Source organism: Mustelus asterias, chromosome 13, assembly GCF_964213995.1.
Source record: "Mustelus asterias chromosome 13, sMusAst1.hap1.1, whole genome shotgun sequence".
NCBI classification, from domain to species: domain Eukaryota; kingdom Metazoa; phylum Chordata; class Chondrichthyes; order Carcharhiniformes; family Triakidae; genus Mustelus; species Mustelus asterias.
This window is the reverse complement of record NC_135813.1, coordinates 22,050,744-22,072,080: the sequence shown is the minus strand read 5'-3', so window position 1 is coordinate 22,072,080 and position 21,337 is coordinate 22,050,744. Positions and strand designations below refer to the sequence as shown.

The 21,337-nt window shown below is 39.2% G+C and overlaps 1 protein-coding gene across 1 annotated transcript in view; it reads right to left on the bottom strand.

Moving 5' to 3' along the window:
• The window catches only part of psmb7 (proteasome 20S subunit beta 7), a 60,537-nt gene that overhangs the window by 29,148 nt on the left and 10,052 nt on the right, over nucleotides 1-21,337 (bottom strand). Inside the window, exon 5 of the mRNA XM_078226507.1 lies at nucleotides 16,419-16,534. Within this exon, the coding sequence (XP_078082633.1) occupies nucleotides 16,419-16,534 (116 nt within the window). The remainder of the gene's footprint in view (nucleotides 1-16,418; nucleotides 16,535-21,337) is intronic.

The window sequence follows — 21,337 nt, the reverse complement described above, 5'->3', positions numbered from 1 at the left end:
GCTGCACTGCCATCTTCCAGATGAGATGTTAAACGCCTTCCTGTCCAGATAGACTTAAAAAGGTGTCACAGCATTATCTGAAGAACAACAGGACAATTTCTCATTGTTATTGCCAACACTCCTCCCACAACCAACATCAGCAGGGAAAGATTAGATGGTCATTTATCCATTTTCTTTTTGGGATCTTGCTTTGTGCACACTGGTTGCCACATTGGCCTACATAAAACAGTGACTGCATTTCTTAAAACAGTTACTAGTTGTAAGGAACTTCAAGATATCCAGAAGATGTGATAATGCACTATATAAATGCAAGGTTCTTCTTCTTCTGTGTGGTACATCCAGTCTCACTTGATTTGGCACTACCACAACCAATGCCTCTTCCCCGATAATGTATGCGATTATGTATAGAGTGAATATTAATAACTAGAATTAAAACAGTGCTAACAGTTTCTGAGACAACATTTTAACAATAGAAACAGTAACATGGCACAGAAAGCTACTAGATCAATATCATGGAGACAGTCTTAAAAACTAATTTTGCAAGTTCTGCAAACCACTTTTGGAAAAATCATTGAAATTTAAGAAGTTTTTAGGAACAATTTGGTAACTAAAATACAAGTAATCCTAATAATGAAATGTCAAATAATCTGATTATAAAATATTTAAGTCACCGATATCTTTCCATAAATTATATACTCATATGTACAGTGGATGAAAAGGCTTGTCAGGTTAATTAGGTTCCATGCACTCATCTATTTGTGAGAAAATCTTGTACAATTTTAGAAAATTTGTTTCTGATAACTGACATTAAAGAAAATTTAACCAAAACAGCAAATTGTGGCCTGCTGTGATCACTCAGTTATAGTTTAACTAATTATACATTAGTTTAACTAATAATTGGTTATTAACAACTAATAACTACATAATTAGTTATGATTTAACTGATCATATTTAAAAACTGACTTTTAAAAATGGGTACTATAATGTTACTGCAGCAGCATCTTGTTCAGGTTACATTTACCTGAAGCAAAAATCTATTGTTGTGAATCTCTACCTAAAACAAATAATCTATAGCTGGTGAAACAACCTTTATTGTTGCTTCTAGGCAGTAGGTCTACATTACAGCCACAAAAGACTTTTCTTTTCTAAAAGCTAGCACCCTACATGAATAATAAAGATTTTGCAAATAAACTTTTGTCAGCATTTGATTATTTTTCAATTCTTTGTTGTTGCCTCGAGTCCACAAATTGGGTTAAGATTAGTTAGGGCAAGGTTAGGGGAATTTCCACCACAGTTTAGCTATACTTACACCTCAGGACAAGGCAGAGACATGTGTAGTTCTGAAGTCTTGGATATACATAGTTGGACTGCTGCCCTTGTATGCTGGTGGGTCTACCTGGCAGCTTGATCTCTTCTAAAGAATTTGAACAATGAAACTACCCATCTTATTCAATTCCAAAACCTCCAGGACACTGACATCCTTGGGCAGCCATTCATAATTGACAGTTGTACTCAGGTAAAGTCACGCACCGGGCCAGCGAGCAAGCACAGATCCAATAACTCTCTGAAGTCCTTTTAGTGATTAATGTGGTAACAGGTTGATTTCTACCTCGACTTAGCTCAGACTAGACTTTGTTTTACAAAAAAAGCAGGACCTAGATTACAATAAAAACAATCTATTGCAAAGTACTGGAAGTCCGAAATAAATGCTAGAAATACTTAGCAGGTCTAACTGGATCTATGGAGAGAGAAACAGAGTTAAGTTTCAGATCTGTGACCTTTCATCGACCATGATCTAGGCTACTTTGACTCCATAAGAATCACCACCACATCAGTAGTGACTATACCAGGGGATTATTCAAAAAGGAAGTTTTTTCCAGTGTCAACCAACATCACCAAAAACAGCTTATTTACTCATTCGCTCATCTGCTGTTTGTGGCGCTTTGCTGTGTATAAATTGGTCGCCATGTTTACCTGCATAACATGAATGGCACTTCAAAAAGTAATCCATCGATAGCAGTGTGCTTTGACATCCTAGAATGGCAATAAGGTGTTACACAAATGCAAATTCTGCATCAGCAACATATATTGCATTTCATATTCATATTAATTATAATTTGCCACATTCATGTATTGATAAGTAAGCTCCTCAATCACACTGAAGAAATAAAACACTTGCATTATTTAAAAAGCATTACACTATTCCTCCACCCAGTTATTCTTCCACATTTATGAGGAAATATTGTGATGGCTGCACACACACATAATAGGGCCTTACATAGGATAGGTTACTTGGAAAAAACTGCAACCTCCAGAGAACAGTTTACATTTTTAAAATTCAGTTTATAAGATGTATGCTTTCTAAAAATTAAAGATAATTTTAATTTCTGAAAAGCTTGGTTGAACTCTTAGAATGAACTGACACATTTTCCTGAAAATAACTATAAATCTTCAACCTGACTGCAATTTATGAAGATAGGTATTTAAAGTGATGCATAGTTGTTTGTAGAAACAGTCAGCAATTTAAATTTTCGCTCCTAAAGGAACATTTTAAGATAAGGGCTGACCAGAACCAAACCCTTAAATTTTGGGAAAATTCTCATTTTCGTATTGTCCTTCCCTGCTCCTAAATGACATCAGCTTGGCCACCAATAATATCTGGCCAATTTGGGAAAGTTGCTCACTTTGCAAGCCATAAGACTAACAGGCAACTATGAAAAAGGCAAGAAAAGCAATCAGATCAGTTGCAGCCACTGTTTGAGCAGTAAGTTTCTGTGTGAAAAGTATGAAAGAATTATGTTGCAGAACGCAAAGCAAAAATCGGAATTTGGCTAACTGATATCGAAAGTAAGGTGATAAATAATAATGTATAAAATTGAGTCAGTTTAAAAAGAATTTACTACATTATCAACTCTTGGATTCTCCTGAAACATAAGAAGCAAAGAACACGTGTCTAGATAACATTACTAGAACTAAATAAGAGAATTATTTGTTCTAAATGTTAACCTTTTCAGTTCTGTGCAATAATACAAATCCCTTCTTAAATAATTTTAGTTCAGCATTCAGATTTCCTCTATCGCCCCCAAAAATTTCACTAATTCTATTCTCTCTCCCCCCACCCCCACAATCATACGACACAAGCTGCTGGAATCTCATTTTTCCATAAACTGAGTGTCCAAGTATGTACACTGTCTTTCCCAGCAGTAAGATTCGGTATACAAGTATCTATTCAAATATTATCTTGAATACTGCCTTGATGGTTCCGTTTCTGCAGAATAGCTTCTTACCCTTGTTTTAAAATCAGGCATTCCCACCAGGTGAATTGTAGAAGCTCAAAGTCCTTTTTTCCCCAAAAAGGGGCAGTGGGTTGGTTACACATCCTGCGGATGTTGTCATTTGACACATTAAAACTCACTTTTGGTTAATACACATTGGGCAGAATTCTCCCCAAAAAATTCTAAGTGTCGAGTAATTCACGTTGGTTTTTTTCAGTGGGAGTTCAGAGAAGAATCTCCCACACTCTGTGCACTGCAGAGGCCACCAACATGAATATCATTAGATTTCAGGGAGCAGGGCCTATTCCCGCTGGAGAGGCTGAAATCAATGCGCTGAGCGGGCTAGTGTGCATACACTGATCTATTAGTGCTGAGATCGGCACATGCGCAGTGGCCCCACATTGATGACCTCGCAATTGCTGGCCAGCTCGATTGCTGGCCAGTCACATGACCCCTGCAATGCAGGCTCTCCGCTCCGATTGCTGGCCCATCGATCATTCCCATGTCCAGCCCCCGACCATTCCCATGTCCAAGATGCCCCCTGGGCATTGGCACTTTGCCCCCTGGGCAGTGTCAGGGCACAGGCTGGCATTGCCAGGATGCCAATGACCAGGTGGCACCAACCCCATCCGCCTGCCCGGGGTGCCCCAATTGCCCCCCCTTCACTCCAGCAGGGCCGGGCCGCTAGCTCCCCAAAGTGGGGGGCTACTGTAATCCCCATTGGAGTGAACTACTCTGGCAGGGTGGGAGACGCTAGTGGGCCCGGAGACTTCAGTCCCAGGCCCGCTTATCACATACAAATAATATTGAACTGACCATTTAAATGGTCTGTGTGTCTCCCTGCCGATCCGGCATGGAGCAGACGCCACCGGAAACCCGGCGCTGTGAAACGCAAGCTGGGCGCGAACACTTGCGCAAACCCCGTGAATCGGCTGCCACGGGATTCTCTAATAAGCACTCTAAGAAGCTAATAATCATGGCCACTGAGTTTTGATGTTTCTTTTTTTCATAGTGAAGTCAAGCCTTCTGGAATACTACAATTTTATTTTAAACAAAGGGATGTGTGAATTTCCCAGATGACTGTTAACGTCCATATTTAATTAGGAATTTGCTTGCGACTAAGGACTGTCTGGAGCTCAAAATGCCAAAGTGCACCCGATTTGCAGTGACCAATTTCATATTCTGTGTTCAAAAATTTAACGTATTGACTGAAAGTTCACAATATACTGAAACGTGACAATTTTTGGATAGAAAGGAGGACAGGTTCTGGACCCATTGCACAATGTAGGAAAATTCTACTATTGCAGTTATGTTCAGGAAGAAAAGTCTGGTGGTAGTAAAGATTACCGCATATGACTTTTGCGTGCAGGTAATATGGCTATACTCAATGCATAGAAGACTACTGTCCATTTTAAATGGCACTTCCTCTTTTCAAAATGGGCTCTCCCTACCAGCTTCATGTTAAAACAATTAGTGATATTGTGAATCACAAACATCCTCTTATTATAGTCTGATTATGCATTTAAATTTTCTTCAGCCTTAGTATGCCATACTCTCTCAGAACTCCATTTTCCTTAGTTTTAATGCATTTTGTGTCAATATTTCCTTTCCAAGGGTCAACTGGTAATCCTGAATCCATTTTCTGTTTTATACCTCTTTCCACATCAGGCAGCATCGCTGGCCAAGAAAGCAACCTACTTTCAACCCTGGGTTATTGCTACTTTCAAACTAGACATCAGGAATTGCACAACAGGGACTTGGGATAACACTTTCTCAAATACCCCTCCCCTATGAAGGGCCAACAGGTTTCCACTTGGTTCCTCTCCAAAGCAGCACAATGGAGACCAGGATTTCAGTACAGAAGCTGGGGGTCACAAACTCACAACCTAATACTTTATTCCATGATAAAGTGCACTGCCCCTGCCCCAAATGTAAAAATAAAAATGACAGCATTCAAACAAGTTTGGAAAGCTTAAAATTTTACATTTGTTTTTTTTGTATAAAAATATACTGAATGCCTTACAATTTACTGTAACAATTAGTAATATATAATATAATATGGGCAAGTACTCCTTTATTCTTTCATCCCAAGCTAAACACTGATGGGCATAAAGTTAGTTTTGTAAAACATGGCAGCACAAGGGATTTTGTGTGTGATGGACGAACCAAGCACCAAAGATACATTAGTTGTTAAAAGTGGTGTAGTGTTTGAATGAGTATGACAGAACTGACATGCCTGATCAGTGACACAAGTTCTGGTGCAAGCCAACATTCTGAAGTTTGACCTTTAAAGACCCATTGCTTTTTGAATATTTAAGACATTTAGCTTTTTAAAATGTACAAGCTAGCCTCATAAGTAGACCTTCAAGATGACTTGAAGAATTCTATTTTTCTATACACCTGCAAGTTCATGTATTAAATTTAAACCGTAACAGAAGGTCTTGAGGTTATACGAGTCTCGCTGTTTGAAACGCTGTCACCTTTTCAAGAACATTATAATTAGTTCCTTTAAACAGGATTTCTCATTTTTCCTAAATGCCTTTTGTGGCATTCTCCTAACCCTGCTGTAATGCTACACAGCAGTCCATTTTAAGTACCCAAGGCCCCATTTGCCACTTCAGCCTGTTCCTTATTCTGAAGCCTGCCACAGTACAGGATCTGTGCAGCGGCGAAAGTACAACATTTAGGACCTTCTCATCCATCAGTGTCAGAATGGTGTGACAGAGTGCTTATTCACACTTACTCATTGTTATTCAATTTGCTGCTTGTTCTGTGTAAAAATTTGGTGCACTCCGCAGCCCCATCAATTGTGATCATTTTTCACCCTGGTTCCTGGCTGAGAGGCCTAGTCTCTAGGTGGTAATGCTTGCTCCGTAGGCCGACATTGCCAATGCACAAAAAGCTGATTTATGAATATGAAACAACTTCAGTGTCAGGGGAGTAAGTTTATTCGCAAGAGATTGAGGAAGATCTCTTCTTGCCTTCCTATAGCTGAACTGCTGATCGCCTGCAACACTTTAATTTTATGCAAACGCTCCACATTTCATTACAAGTGTCTGCCAAGAGCATCCCTGGACAAGCCGAGCAATCAAACTATCTTGCACCGTTTGCTGAAAACCAAATTTGTCTTTTGTCAGCACAAACAGTTTAATTTGATGATTTCACTCCTGAGTAAGCAGAGCATTTTTAATCTTTCGAGTGGCTTGGGTCTCAATTTCTAATGTAGTTTTTTTTTGCAATAGACAAACAACTTTAAGCGAGGTACTATATTCAATCCAGTAGGAGAAAGTCCCCAAATAATTGTGAGATGCATTTTCACAGATTCAGAATGGAAAACTAGAATGAAAACATAACCAATTTCAGTTATTTTTCAAGCAAGCCTTACACTAAATAGAAAATTCCAGAATGTTTCACAATACCTATTTAGTAGAATTGAGTTATATATATTGCATTTTAGAGAAACATAATGCACAAAACCTCCCCCCCCCCACCCACAAAAAGCAGATATCAAACTCACAAAATATCAAAACAAAACTTGTCAATATGGGTTTACAAATTGCATTGAAACTGCACCAGATATTAAATACTTAATACAGTAAACCATTGCTTTGGAGTAAACCAACTAAACTAACTGAACAAACTTACTAGTGAATTTGTTGCATTTCCCTAATCTTTTAAACACCCAGAATTGTATTTAAGGTTGCTATTCATTCTGGTACTTTTGCAAGTCCTGACTACATCCATGTGTGAAAACTGCACAAAAAAATTAAAATTAAGTCTTATGAATAAGTATCTAATTGGGTTAGAGAATGAGTTAGAGAATCAAAAATTCATTTGAACATTCCAACTCCCTCTAATTTACGTTACTGATTGCTTTCAATTAATAGATGTTACCCTTAAGTAAATGGGCCATTAATGTAGCCTGGTATTAATGAATACCAGGCTAACAGCAATTACAGTAGGAGGGTTAAAATAAACCTTTTTGCTTTTATGCACTTTGTGGCAAATGTACTCTGATCAGATGGCAGAAAAGTAATGCACTTACATCATGTCTTTAACTTGGTAAAACATTCCCAGTTGAGGAGAATGAACATGGAGCCAAAAATGGAAAGGTTGGGGGAGATGACAAAAGTTCATTCAATAAGGTGTTTTTATTAGGGAATGAAAAGGATCCAGTATAAATCAGCAAGGATGGGAGTGCTGAGTGAAATGGTCTTTATGGGCTGGGATATGTATAGCAGAGGTTTGAATGAGCGGAGGTTTATGAAGGGAGTTAAATTCTGGGCAACTTGTATTCAGAGTGTTCTGAAAGTTTATGTCTTGATAGCTGGTTATGGTGGATTGGAAAAATACACTAAAAAAATTAGATGGTAGACAGGCGATGGCTAACATTTTTTAAAAATTACATGGTATACAATAAATATACATTTCTCTAAGGCACAAAAACCCAACAGGAAATGTGATTCAACAGTGGCTATCAAAACAAATTAAAGATGGCATTAGATCAAAAGAAACGGATTATAAGGTTGCTTGAAAAAATGGTAAGCCCAAAGATTGGGAACAACTTAGAATCCAGCAAAGGAGGACCAAGAACCTGATAAAGAGGAAAGAGAATATAAATGCAAGCTAGCGAGAAACAAAGGCAGGCCATAAAAGCTTCTTCAGGCATATGGAAAGGAAAATAAAAATAGCAGGGGCAAATGTGAGTCCATTACAGGCTGGGGAAAGAGAATTTATAATGGATATTAGAAAATAGCACAGAAAGCAAACAATTGAACAAAGAACAAAGAAAATTACAGCACAGAACAGGCACTTCGGCCCTCTAAGCCTGCACCAACCATGCTGCCCGACTTATCCAAAACCCCCTACCCTTCCGGGGACCATATCCTCTATTCCCATCCTATTTATGTATTTATCAAGACGCCCCTTAAGAGTCAGTACCGTATCCGCTTCCATTACCTCCCCCGGCAACGGGTTCCAGGCACCCACCACCCTCTGTGTAAAAAATCTGCCTCGTACATCTCCTTTAAACCTTGCCCCTCGCACCTTAAACCTGTGCCCCCTAGTAATTGACTTTTTCCACCCTGGGAAAAAGCTTCTGACTATCCACTCTGTCCATGCCTCTCAATTGCTTTGTATTTGTCTTCAAAGATACAGAAAGTCTCCCAGAAAGACTAGGGAGCCAAGAGGCTTGTGAACTGAATGAAACTGGGAGTGGTTGTACTCGAAAAATTAATTGGATTGAAGGTAGATAAATCCCCTGGACCTCATGAGCTACATCTCAAGACTCTTGACACAGGTGGCTATAAAGATATTGGATACATTGGTGGTTATCTTTCAAAATTCTATAGATTCGGGAACGGTTCCTGCAGTCTTGAAAACAGCAAATGTAACCGCAATATTTACGAAGTGAGGAAGAGAGAAAACTGAGAACTACAGATGTCCTGGTTTGGTGTCAGTGGTCGGGAAAATATGAGAATCTATTATAAAGGATGTGATAACTAGACACTTGGAAAACAATGGTATAATTGGGCAGAGTCAACATGGATTCATGAAAGGCAACCTTTGTTTGAGGATGTTACTTTAGCAGAGATAAAGGGGAACCACTGGATGTGGTTTATTTGGATTTTCACAAGGCCTTCAATAAGGTCCCTTACAGGAGGTTAATAAACAAAGTTAGCACACATGGGACTGGGAGTGATATACTGGTATGGATTGTGAATTGGTTAACAAACAGAAAGAATAAAATCGGTCATTCTCAAGATGGCAAGCTATGACTAGTGAGGTACCGCAAGGATCAGTGCTGGGGCCACAGCTGTTCACAACTGATATGAACGATTTGGACTTGGGGACCAAATGTAATGTTTCCAAATTTGCTGAGGACACAAAATTGGGAATGCAAGTTGTGAGGAAGATGCAAGGAGGCTTCAAGAAGACTTGTGAATGGGCAAGGACATGGCAGATGCCATATAATCTGATGGTGTTAAGTTATCCACTTTGGTAGAATAAACAGAACTGCAGAAAATTTCTTAAATGGTGAAGGGTTGATGTCCAAAGGGACTTGGGTGTCCTTGTTCATGAGTCACTTAAAAGCTAGCATGCAGGCGCAGCAAGCAATTAGGAAGGCAAATGGTATGTTCGTCTTCATTGCAAGGGGATTTGGGGACATGAATAAAGATGTCTGGTTGCAATTGTACACAGTCTTGGTGAGACTGCACCTGGAATGTTCCATGCGGTTTTGGTCTCCTTACCAAAGAAAGAATATACTTGCCATGAAGGTTCATCAGACTAATCCCTGGGATTCCAGGATTGTCTCATGAGGAGAGACTGAGGAAACTGGGCCAGTATTCTCTAGAGTTTCGAAGAGTGAGAGGTGATCTCATTGAAACTTTCAAAATTCTTGCAGGGCACAACAGGGTGGATGTAGATAACTGGTGCGTCTAGAACCAGTCGACACAGTCTCAGAATAGGGTGCAGGCCATTTAGAATTGAGACGAGCAGTGATTCTTCACTCAAAGTGGTGAATTTTTGGAATTCTCTACCCTAGAGGACTGTGGAAGCTCGGTCATTGAGCATGTCCAAGAGAGAAATTAATAAGATTTCTGGAGACTAATATAACAATTGCACACAAAAGTGATGTTGAGGTAGATCAGCCACAGTCTAACTGAATGGCAGAGCAGGCTTGATGGGCCGAATAACCTATACCTTCTCCTATTTAACCCTCAATGGCAAAGGGCATTTTCTACACCAAAGTTACATCTTTTACTTCCTCCTCAAGTTCAATTTAGGAATATTAGCATCTCAAAACAAAAACTTGATTTCATTGATATTTTCACAAGAGTGACTATTTTGATAAATATACATTTTATTTATAAAACTGAAGAGGAACAGGTTTTTAATAACGGAGTAGATTTTTCTGCTGTCCTCTATTCTCAACAAAAAAAATGAAGGCACTTGGTTGGAATTTTCTTCTTAATATTGGTGAGCTGAAGAGAGTAAGCACAATTTGAAATGATTTCAAATAGACATACTTCCACTCTATTACAAACTGATGGTTACTTTTTGCTGTCCTAATTCTTGTGTAATCATTAGAATCTGCTGACATGATGGCACAGTGGTTAGCACTGCTGCCTCACAACACCCGGAACCCGGGTTCGATTCCCGGCTTGGGTCACTGTCTGTGCGGAGACTGCACGTTCTCCCCGTGTCTGCGTGGGTTTCCTCCCACAGTCTGAAAGACGTGTTGGTTAGGTGCACTGGCCATGCTAAATTCTCCCTCGGTGTACCTGAACAGACACCGGAGTGTGGCGACTAGGGGATTTTCACATTAACTTCATTGCAGTGTTAATGTAAGCCTACTTGTGACATTAAATAAATAAACTAAACTAAATTGAGAAATGATCATCACTGTGTTTTATATTTATTTTATATGGTTTTGATTCTGAAGTTTCTTGCCTGTTCTTTTTGCCCATTCACCACATCACCACCCCTCCCAAGTTTTTTTTCAGCAGATCCTTCCCTCCAGCAACCTTACTGCATCAGCATCAATTCAACAAATCTTTGAAATTGGTTTAGGGAAGGATTGCGAGTTCCTGGGTTTGTAATTGTGGGAGACTGTTTTGTATATAAAAGCAGAGTGTTCTTTGCATATTTCAGAACAACTGCAAACTACAAAAGACAATAGTTTAGAAAAATTAAGCACATTTGTGAAAGCTATTTTTAAAATTACATTTAAACCATAGATTTTGCACAAACACTAACAAAGACATTTAAGAGAAAGGCAGTCATTTCTGAATTTAATAAAATAATGAAAAATTTTGAAAGAAACAAATGTTTTAAAGGGATGGAAAGAAGGGAGAGATAATGACGAGCACATAATGAAACAAAGTTATCGACATCTGAAGAGAATATTTTTCTAAGAGATCCAATATGGCCAGCAGCAGCTATGAGGAATGCTGTGGAGCCAGGAGGGGTTCTTCTCTCCTTCTGGCTCCATATGAATGAAAACTTACTATTTGGTGGCTGAGAGTTCCGAGGTTGCACCTCTGCCAGGAAAACTTGAGCCAACCATGCCTGAGACCTGCGCTGCTGGAGGCAGTCTAACTTCTCAGAGGCATTCTAAAGCATAGCAAGGGGCCACACGTGCTGTCTTAGGCAGTTGCTTAGGGTACCCAGAAATTATCCGTGACTAATGCGGCATCTCAAGTTTCTCAGGTATCCTGAGGTGTCTTGGAAACTTAGTCAACATTGCTATCATTTTTCATCCAGAAAATAGTGAAAAAAGTGAACAATTTCTTCATGATGGAAGTTGTGAGGTAAATATTTCCTACAGGTCGAACTATAATCTGTTATTGTTGTACAAGTAACATTTGTGCCACACAAATGCCAGGCAATGACCATCACCAATAAAAGACACTCTAACCACCGCCCCTTGACATTCAATGGTGTAACCATCACTGAATCCCCCACTGTCAACATCCTTGGGATTACTATTGACCAGAAACTCAACTGGACTCACCACATAAACACAGTGGCTACAAGAGCAGGTCAGAGGCTAGGAATACTGTGGCGAGTAACTCACCGCCTGACTCCCCAGAGCTTATCCACCATCTACAAGGCACACGTCAGGAGTGTGATGGAATACTCCCCACTTGCCTGGATGGGTGCAGCTCCAACAAGACTCAAGAAGCTTGAAACCATCCAGGACAAAGCAGCCCACTTGATTGGCACCACATCTGCTAACATTCAATCCCCCCACCACCGACACTCAGTAGCAGCAGTGTGTACTATCTACAAGATGCACTGCAGCAATTCACCAAAGATCCTTAGACAGCACCTTCCAAACCCACAACCACTTCCATCTAGAAGGACAAGGGCAGCAGATAAATGGGAACATCACCACCTGCAAGTTCCCGTCCAAGCCACTCACCATCCTGATTTGGAAATATATCGCTGTTCCTTCGCAATCACCGAGTCAAAATCCTGGAATTCCTTCTCTAACATCGTTGTGGGTCAACCCACAGAACATGGACTGCAGCGACTCAAGAAGGCAGCTCACCACCACCTTCTAAAGGGCAACTAGGGATGGGCAATAAATGCTGGCCAGCCAGCGACTAATGAATTAAAAAAAACATCATCCTTCCCTTTGGATGGCACCACAACAAACACTATAGCTATGGCACAGTGAGCATTACTGCATAGTTACGGGTTACTGCTATCATGAAAAGTCACTACTGTGACAACTCCAAACCAACTTTAGCATGCAGCAGTGACAAATCCCTAAAATTAATCATCTCAAATGTACGTATAGCTTTTGTATGATACAACATGGCCTGTAGCTGCAATACAATGTTGATCCTGGTTTAGCAAGTAATTAGCCCCTCCCAGCTCGTGACACAACGAGGTTCCCGCCCAGGAAAGTTGGGAACCTCATTTAAATATAATTAGTGGGCTTCCCCACTGTATCATGTCCCCCTCGCCGATGTGATGTCACGCTGGCGAGGTTTACAACAGGTCTGGAGCGATGTAAACCAGGCAAAGGGAACCGCCAGGGATACACAGCTATGTATGGCCTCCAGGGTAGGAAGGATATGCCCAGGCAGTATCTTGCACAGCCCCCAGCAGACAGTGCCAGGGAGTGGGGCTTCAGTTGGGGAGATCCATGGTCTATGTGGGGTTCCCCAAGGGGTGGGGGTGGTTGGGAGGGTGGGGGGTATATCCATAGGAGGGCCTTTTCTTTAAAAGTTGCTAGCTCTCTCAGGTCCCGCCCTGCCAGCATGATGACCTAAGTTGCACCCCCAGTATTTTTTGTTAACTAAGTATTGGAAAATATGGAGAGAAAAGCTGGCTATGCAGCTAACGGGCTGCACACCAGGTCTCTCACCTGGGCCAGCACTTAGGAAAAAAAATGGAAAATTTTGCCCAATAAATTTAAATTGTTCCATCTGAAAGTTGAGCTATGAACGAGCATGTAAAAGCCAGAGCTCTCTCCAACTTCACATCTCAGTGATATGTAAAAAAAAGATATTGCCAAATCAATACTATACCAACTGATTTGATGTCATGTAATGCAGCCTAATTGGATGGAAACATAACAATTACACAGCTATCTAGTGGCAAGAATCTGGCTTAATGGCAGAGGATTTTCAGCTCACGAAAAAATTAGATTTAATAAAAGATGGGGATGTAAACGATCGAGCAGCACTCAAGAAAGAGGGATGCAAAAGCAAATAAATCTTTTCAGTATGTGAAAGGGAAGTGAATTGCATTTGTTCAAAAATGAATGCTTGTACAACTTCAAAGATAGGTTTGCACTGCCCATTACTTTAAGAAGTAATCCAAAATATACTTTTTAAAAGCTTCTGGCACAACCGTCCTATAGAGTAATAGTAAATTTGATACAACTGATATTATAACATGCAACTTAATTGTTTAAAAATAGCAGGATTAGCAAACGTTGACAGGCTGAGAAGGCACAAGGTTAAGAAGAGCCTGGTATGCAATAGCTTCTCTGTACTATTTATTCACTGTATAAAAGCAGAATTTTATTTCATCCAGTTTGAAAATTAAACCAATCTCAATATACAGTGGCACACTTAGTTAAAATACCAGTCACTGGCGTGAGTATACTACATCTGCTTTCCAAAAGGAAATCTCTCTGGGGGAAAAAAAAGTAATTTTTCACCAGCGGATGTTCTTAACCATTAAGAATAGAAAACAAAGCATTAAATAGAATGTTCCATTCTGCAATTGCCTTTGTTAATGCCAGACTTGGTTATACGTTGAACATTTTTAATGAAACAGTGTAAGAATTTAGAAAACAAATTCACAGCCTGAAAAACAGCTATGTCACTGTTTGACAGAAACTCTCATGAGATTGACAACGGGAGCAGCAAAAGGCCAGCAGCTCAGGAGTAGTATTGTACATGGACAACGAGGAATCATGCTGGTTGAGGATTTAAAATCTTTTCAAAAGCGCATATGCAAATACAAAGATGAATCTGTATACTGCCCCCCTCCCCATCCAGCACAGGCCTTCCCCACTTAAGTATGTTACGTCAAGAGCAAATAAAATAGTTTTTTTTAAAAAAGAGGGTCAGTCAACAATAGATTGTAGAAAGCAGCTGACAGCATTCTCAATTACCATCATATCTGACCTATTTAAAATACGAGAGAGCAATACATTTTACATAATAAAATTCTGTGGCTGTGTCTGAATAGAATTTGAAGATACAATGCATCTTAAGAGGCAACTAAAACCTCTGCACAGCAAATTACATTATAACAGTTGTACACACAACTTTCAAATCAATTATTTTATATAAAGCCTTCAGATTTTTAAGAAGCTTCTTAATGCACAATCCGGAGCTCAATTTTAATGCAATGGCACCACCTACTGGCTTCTAAAGCATTCTACCACTATTTGAATTAAATTTTAAAAATGCAACACCAGGCTTAAAAGCAAAGCAGAAAATAATTTAGGTTTGGGGCTTGTATTACCCGGCTGCATGTACTATTTTATTTATGTAAACCTGGGATGTGCAGTTAGATTCTGTACATTTTATTAGCAATGGTTGTAAGCTGTAAGAGGACTGCAAAATTCACAGTGGTACAGCTAATAAATAAATAATGCTACATAAGGCTCAACTTGCTTCAGTGTTAAAAACACCAATTATGATACACTACAAGTTTATGTATTCTTCAAGGGAGTTTGATGATCTGACATTCTTGCATTGGCGGGGTGCAATTTTGTGGAGAAACTGAACTGTACATGCAAATTCACAACCCTTTCAATAAAGGAATATTTCCTTATCTCAGTTCCTAAGTGGCCAATCATATTTCAAAACTGTGATCCCAGTTCCACTCTTTCCAGCAAGGGGGAATCAACCTCCCAGGATTTACCCTATCTAGCCCCTTACAAAATCACTTCTCATTTTCTAAATTCTTGGGAATAAATGCCTGGTCTATTCAATCTCCTTAAAGGAAAATTCCCTCATTCCAGGAAGCAGTCTGGTGACTCCCTCCAAGGCGAATATATTTCCTTCTTCAGGTCAAGAGACCAGTCCTCCAGGTGTGGTCTCAGTAAGATTCTGTACAATTGTCATAATACTTCTTTACGCATACACGCCAATCCCTCTGTAATAAATTTAACATGCCACTTGCTTGCTCAATTGATTGCTGTGCCCGCATGTTAACTTTCTTGATTTGTGTAAAAGGGTATCCAGAGGAAACATTTCCCAGTCACTAATCTTCAAAGAAAAATTGTTCTTCAAATTTTCCTATCAAAATGGATAATTTCACATTTCTCTGTTGTAGTTAAATGGCCATGTTCTAGCCCAAACTCTTAACCTTGGAGACTTCTTCCGTGCCCTCCTCACAGTTTACTTCCCCATCTAGCAAACTTGGATACATTATACTCTGGCTGCTCACCCAAGTGTTCGATACAACTTCCATATAGCACTGATCCTTATGATACCCCACTAGTTACAGCCTGCAAAGCCAAAAATTACCCATTTATCCCTACTTTCGGTTTCATCCCCAGACCAATTCTCACTCCAAGCTAAGATATTATCTCTCTCCCATGAATCCTAATTTCGTGTCATAAACTCATGTAGTACCAGATGTTTTTTCAATATCCAAATACGCTACAATGACTGGCTTCCCCTTATCTACGCTGCTAATTAAACTCTCCAAAAAATCTATAATCAGATTTGTCTAGTGCGATTTCCATATTATAAATCAAATTTGACTCCACCCAATTGCAATGTGTTTTCCAAGCACCCTGTTACTCCGTTCCTAATAATAGATTCTGGGATCTTCCATTGGTGTCAGGTCAACTGCTGTATAGGTCCCTATTTTATCTCTTGATCCTCTCTTGACATGTGGGGTTACATTTGTTACCTTCCCATCTGCAGGGATCTTTCTAAAATCTACAGAATTCTGTAAAATTAAAACCAATGCCTGCATTTCAAAATCAATGCATCCAATGGACAGTGCTGATTCAAAAATAGTGCGTTCGTAAAACAATATTCAATTGATCATTCTAAAATGTTAATGGACCTTAACCCTGTGTAATTTTCTATTCCCTTTTCATTTCTTCAAGCAAAGAATGTTGAGCGATTGTAAATAAAAAAAATCACTCACCCATAGTTACATAGGGTAATGTGTCAGTTGACCCATGTGGATAAATACTGTACAAATGGGGGCCAGTACAGTCTACTCCACCAAGTACGAGTGCTGCACCAATGTATCCTTGATATCTAGTTCAGGAAAGAGGAACATATTATTTGCTTGTTAGTAGAGATACATGCATGGAGGACAGTTGATGATTTCAATTTGACCTAACATATCTGCTGATAATATATCATATACATGTAGAAAAAGGCTCTAAATAACGTGGATGAAAATACAAAAGCAACACTGATACGATTTTCAATTGTTTTCTGTACACATAATACTTAAGAAAGAAAGACAAGGAAATAATTCACAAATTTTCAATGGCACTCTGCTGAAGTCCTTCTAGAAGATGCACAGATTTTGAGCTTTCCCCAGTTGTAGGGGAAACGCCCTACATTTGCTGTTTCATCCAAGATCAGGAACTCGAAAAGATCAAAATCTTCAACCTATACCTCACACCCACAACAGTGATGATTCATATGTGCAATTTATCATCAGTTTAGTTATTTATCAGAATTAACACAGGGAGTTAGAATACTTATTCCTTCCTGGCTCCCCTACTGAAATCAAATATTATCATGCAATATATTCCATACATTGATCGTAGCCTGCTACACTATCGAAATTAGACATTTTTGGTTTAATGTGGTGCAGTTGAACTTACAAACCCAATATATGTTTCCCCTCATCTAAACACAAATTAAAAGTGACACATTAGTTAAGTTCAGTCTGCTCTTAATTAAAAAGCAAAATGCCATAGGTTGCGGGAAATCTGAAACTAAAGATGCTGAAAACACTCAGCAGGTCACACAGCATCTCTGAAGAAAGAAATAGAGTTAACATTTCAGAAATGTTACCTAATTTTTCTATCTGCAGATGTTGCCTTTCAAGTGAGTATTTCCAGTTTTGAATTCAAACCTGCTTCATTTGAATTAATCGATGTTAGAGATTTTAAATACTAAGTTCCTATTTTGCTACTTAGTTTGTTCAATTTATCAATGCCTTTGAGCCAAAAAATAAATTTGAATAGATGAGCAGACTGAATTGGATCAGAAAATAGTGGATCAGCTCCATGATGTTAAAGGAAAGAAAAAGACGAAGATAAAACAAGAATTTTGAATGGATGCACTTGTTGATTAAAGACAAAATTTCAGTCATATAACATTTTAATTGATGGTGATTCTCAGGGTCTAAGAAATTTTAAGCAAACACATTATAGACTATTTAACAGTGGAAGTTGTAGACAATTTAGATAGGTATGTAGCAGTAATAGTTATAATGGTTAAAGCCCTTGGTGATTATAGCCCCTGGGCTAAAAGAAAATTGTGGTCAAAATAGGAAAGGGCTCTTTGAATGCATCCAGAGCTGTTTACTAATTTGCATGCTGTGTAACTGATAACGGAAGTAAAGTCAAATCAGATTTAGAGGGATAATGCTAATTTAGTGGCAATGCTACTGGACTAATAATCCAGAGATTCGATCATCCAAAAAACTGGTGAGTTCAAATCTCACCAGGACCACTTGAGAATTTTAATTCAGTTTTTAAACAATCTGAAAATAAATGTCAGTTTTGAGAAAAAAGTGGCCATGAAGATGTTGGATTGTTGTAAAAACCCAACTGGTCCCTAATTAGGGAAGGAAACCAGTCAACTTTACATGTTTGGACTTGTATCTGATTCTAATCCTACACCAATGTTGACTCACAGCTGCCCTCTGACGTGGCCCAGCAAGTCACTCAGTTGTATCGAATCACTACAACAATTGGTTCCTGCAGCAATTCAAGAAAATGGTCCTCATCTGGACAACTAGTGATGGGCATTAATCACTGGCCCTGTTAGCAGCACCAACGGGGTGAAAATTAAAAAGGGGAAGCCATGCAGGACAATTAAGTAATGCAAAGGCAGAGCAACTGGGCTTGTATCTGTAACTTAAGTTAGATTTACACTGAAAATTGAAGTAGGACGATGGCACAGTGGTTAGCATTGCTGCCTCACAGCTCCAGGGACCCAGGTTCGATCCCAGCTTTAGGTGACTGTGTGGAGTTTGCACGTTCTCCCTATGTCTGCATGGGCTCCTGTTTCCTCCCATATTCCAAGGATGTGCAGGTTAGGTGGATTGGCCATGCTAAATTGCCCCTTAGTGTCCCACGGTTTCAATACAAGATGCACTGTAATCTGACAAAGAGCAAAAGGGGCATTAAAAAGACAGGAGTAAGTGGTTTACAGCAAAATGAGATAATTTTAAAAAATAAATTAATTGATATGGGAGAATAACAGAGGAAGAAAATGATGAGAATATGAAGATGTTAAATAACATTCCTTTCAATAGTTTTGAGAGCACTGGTAATTTGTTTAAATTTTCGGCTATATACAGTAATTTAAAGGGCCAACTTGTGCATGACCTGTCTTTTGGGTAGCTTAAAGGGAATATTGATGTTAAAAGTATAATCAAAGTAAGATTAGATATGTTAAAATGAGTATATGAAAACAAATTGGTGGTTAATATAAAAGGGAAATACCAAGCTGTTTTTTAAAAAGTGCATAAGAAACAAAAGGAGGTCATCACTTAGAGGCCATGTAGACTATCTACCACTTCAGACTGAGAGAACAATCGAGATGTGTTTTGTGTTACTTTTTACAGAGAAAAATGAAAGCTGGAGTGTAAGAGTATGGATCACTACCAACATCCCCTCTAACTTATTTTGTTGTACTTGGCTGTTCATTTAAGTGCACAAGCCTTTTAAATTTGTTTGCACGGCTGTCCGTGTGCAATACCTTAAAGGGGTCTACTTGCGCGTAGTCTGCATGAGAATTTCCAGTTATTGCACAGCTGTGCAGTTTAGGGGGAATATTGGTCAAAACCTGTCGATAAATATTCAAAATGATGCTCCTACCAAAGAGATGTTGAGGCAAAATAAATTTATTTTTTTCAGCTGAATGGCTTTTTAGGCGAAAGGAGGCATCAGGGGTCAACTTTGTAACGTGGAGCTGGAGGCATGAGCAGCCAAAGCAGACCGGGGTTGAGGCTCCCTTCCCCAAAAGACATTGGTTCTGTATGCTGAAAAAGGTTCATCATCACCTTCTCTGAACGAATACAGACCAGCAATGAAAATAAATGCGATCTTCCATTTTGCTTACTTCGCAAGAATAAATGAAAGAAATGGAAATTTACCAAGCCCACCTGGCACATATCCCAGAATAATAAAGGAAGTTTGGTTGGATAGTTTTAAGAAATGGTTTTTATGCCAAAGGACTAGGAGGGTAGCAACTGTTTCAGCACTGCTCAAGAAAAAAATAGAAGACAAATAAATTATAGGCCAATTAATCTGTTCTCAGTTATAGGACAAAGTTCATTAACACTTCCAAAAGCAGATTATTCAGGTATAGTTAGCATTAGTTTGTAAAGGGCAGGCCACGCTTGGCTAATTTAATTGGATCTTTAGAGGAAGGCAAAGACTCTTCAGATACAATAATGCTGAATGTATAATTTTTCAGAAGTTGGTTGATAAAATACCAAGAGACTATTAAGGTATATGGTATTTAAGCAATTGCAGCCATGTGGGTACAGGGTTAGATGAGGGACAGAAAGCAAAATGTGTTTGTTCAAATCATACGGCGAGGGTATTAACCCCAGGGATCAATGCTGGGACCTTTCTTGTTCATATAAATCATTGGTGGTGAAGTTTGCAATACAGAAATTGAAAAAGGGTGGGCAGATAAGTTCTAGGCACTGATGGAGACCACAGCTGGAGGATTGTGTACAGTATCATTCTCCTTCTTTAAAGATATAAATGCATTAGAAGCAGCTCAGAGAAGGTTTACTAGAATAATACCAGGAACGAGTGGGTTGTCTTATGGGGAAAGGTTGGAGAGGTTAGGTTGTATCCACTAGAGCTCAGAAGAATAAGAAGCAACTGGCTGGAAACCATTACGATCCTGAGGGGTATTGACAGGATGGATGTGGAGAGGATGTTTCCTCTTGTTGGAGAATCAGAGATGAGAAGAATTTTTCCCCTCACAAGTTCATTAGACTCTGGAACTCGCTTCCTCAAAAAGCTGTGGAACAGAATATTTGAATATTTTTAAGGCAGACATAGAAGGGTAGGCAGAAATGTGGGGTTGAGGTTACAATCAGATCAGCCATGACCTTGTTGAATAACGGAGCAGACTCAAGGGGCTAAGTGGCCTACTCCTGCTCTGTATTCTTATGGTTCTTTGGAGGCAGAGAAATGAAAAGCAGCACAATTTGGAGCAAAATAATGTCGAAACAAAGTAAATTCTAAAGAGTAAGAGGTGGACATTTGTCTCGACTGGAGCTGGAAAATGGATACTTTTAGATCAGTCTCTTGTTATGTACAGTGTCAAATATTCAGTTTATTTCCTCCAAAGCACCAGCATAGAATTTGTAACTATAGATGGTTTTCATAGCATAGCATCAGTTGAACATTTCAGCACACATGAACAGGAGTAGGGGCTAAAGGCAATAACAGCCCAGGAGGTATTTGGCCAAGGACAGGGATGCTGATTTCAGAGTCTTCAAAAGAGAGTTGCTTGCTGTAGCCAGACCTTCACATCAAGAATCTATTCCACCAGTTCTTTCAACTTTGATAAAAGCTCTAAAAACTGACAGCATTCTATGCTCAAACAGCCGTGTTACTTTGCAAAGACTGGTGAACCACATGAATAGGGGATTTAAAAAAACAGAAAATGCTGGAAATACTCAGCAGGTATGGCAGCATCGGTGGAGAGAGAAAAAGAGTTAATAGTTCAGCTTATGACCTGGTTCTGATGAAAGGTCATGATCTGAACATTAACTTTGTTTACTCTCCACAGATGCTAGCAGACACGCTGAGTACTTCTAACATCTTGGGGAGAATTTTCCCATCC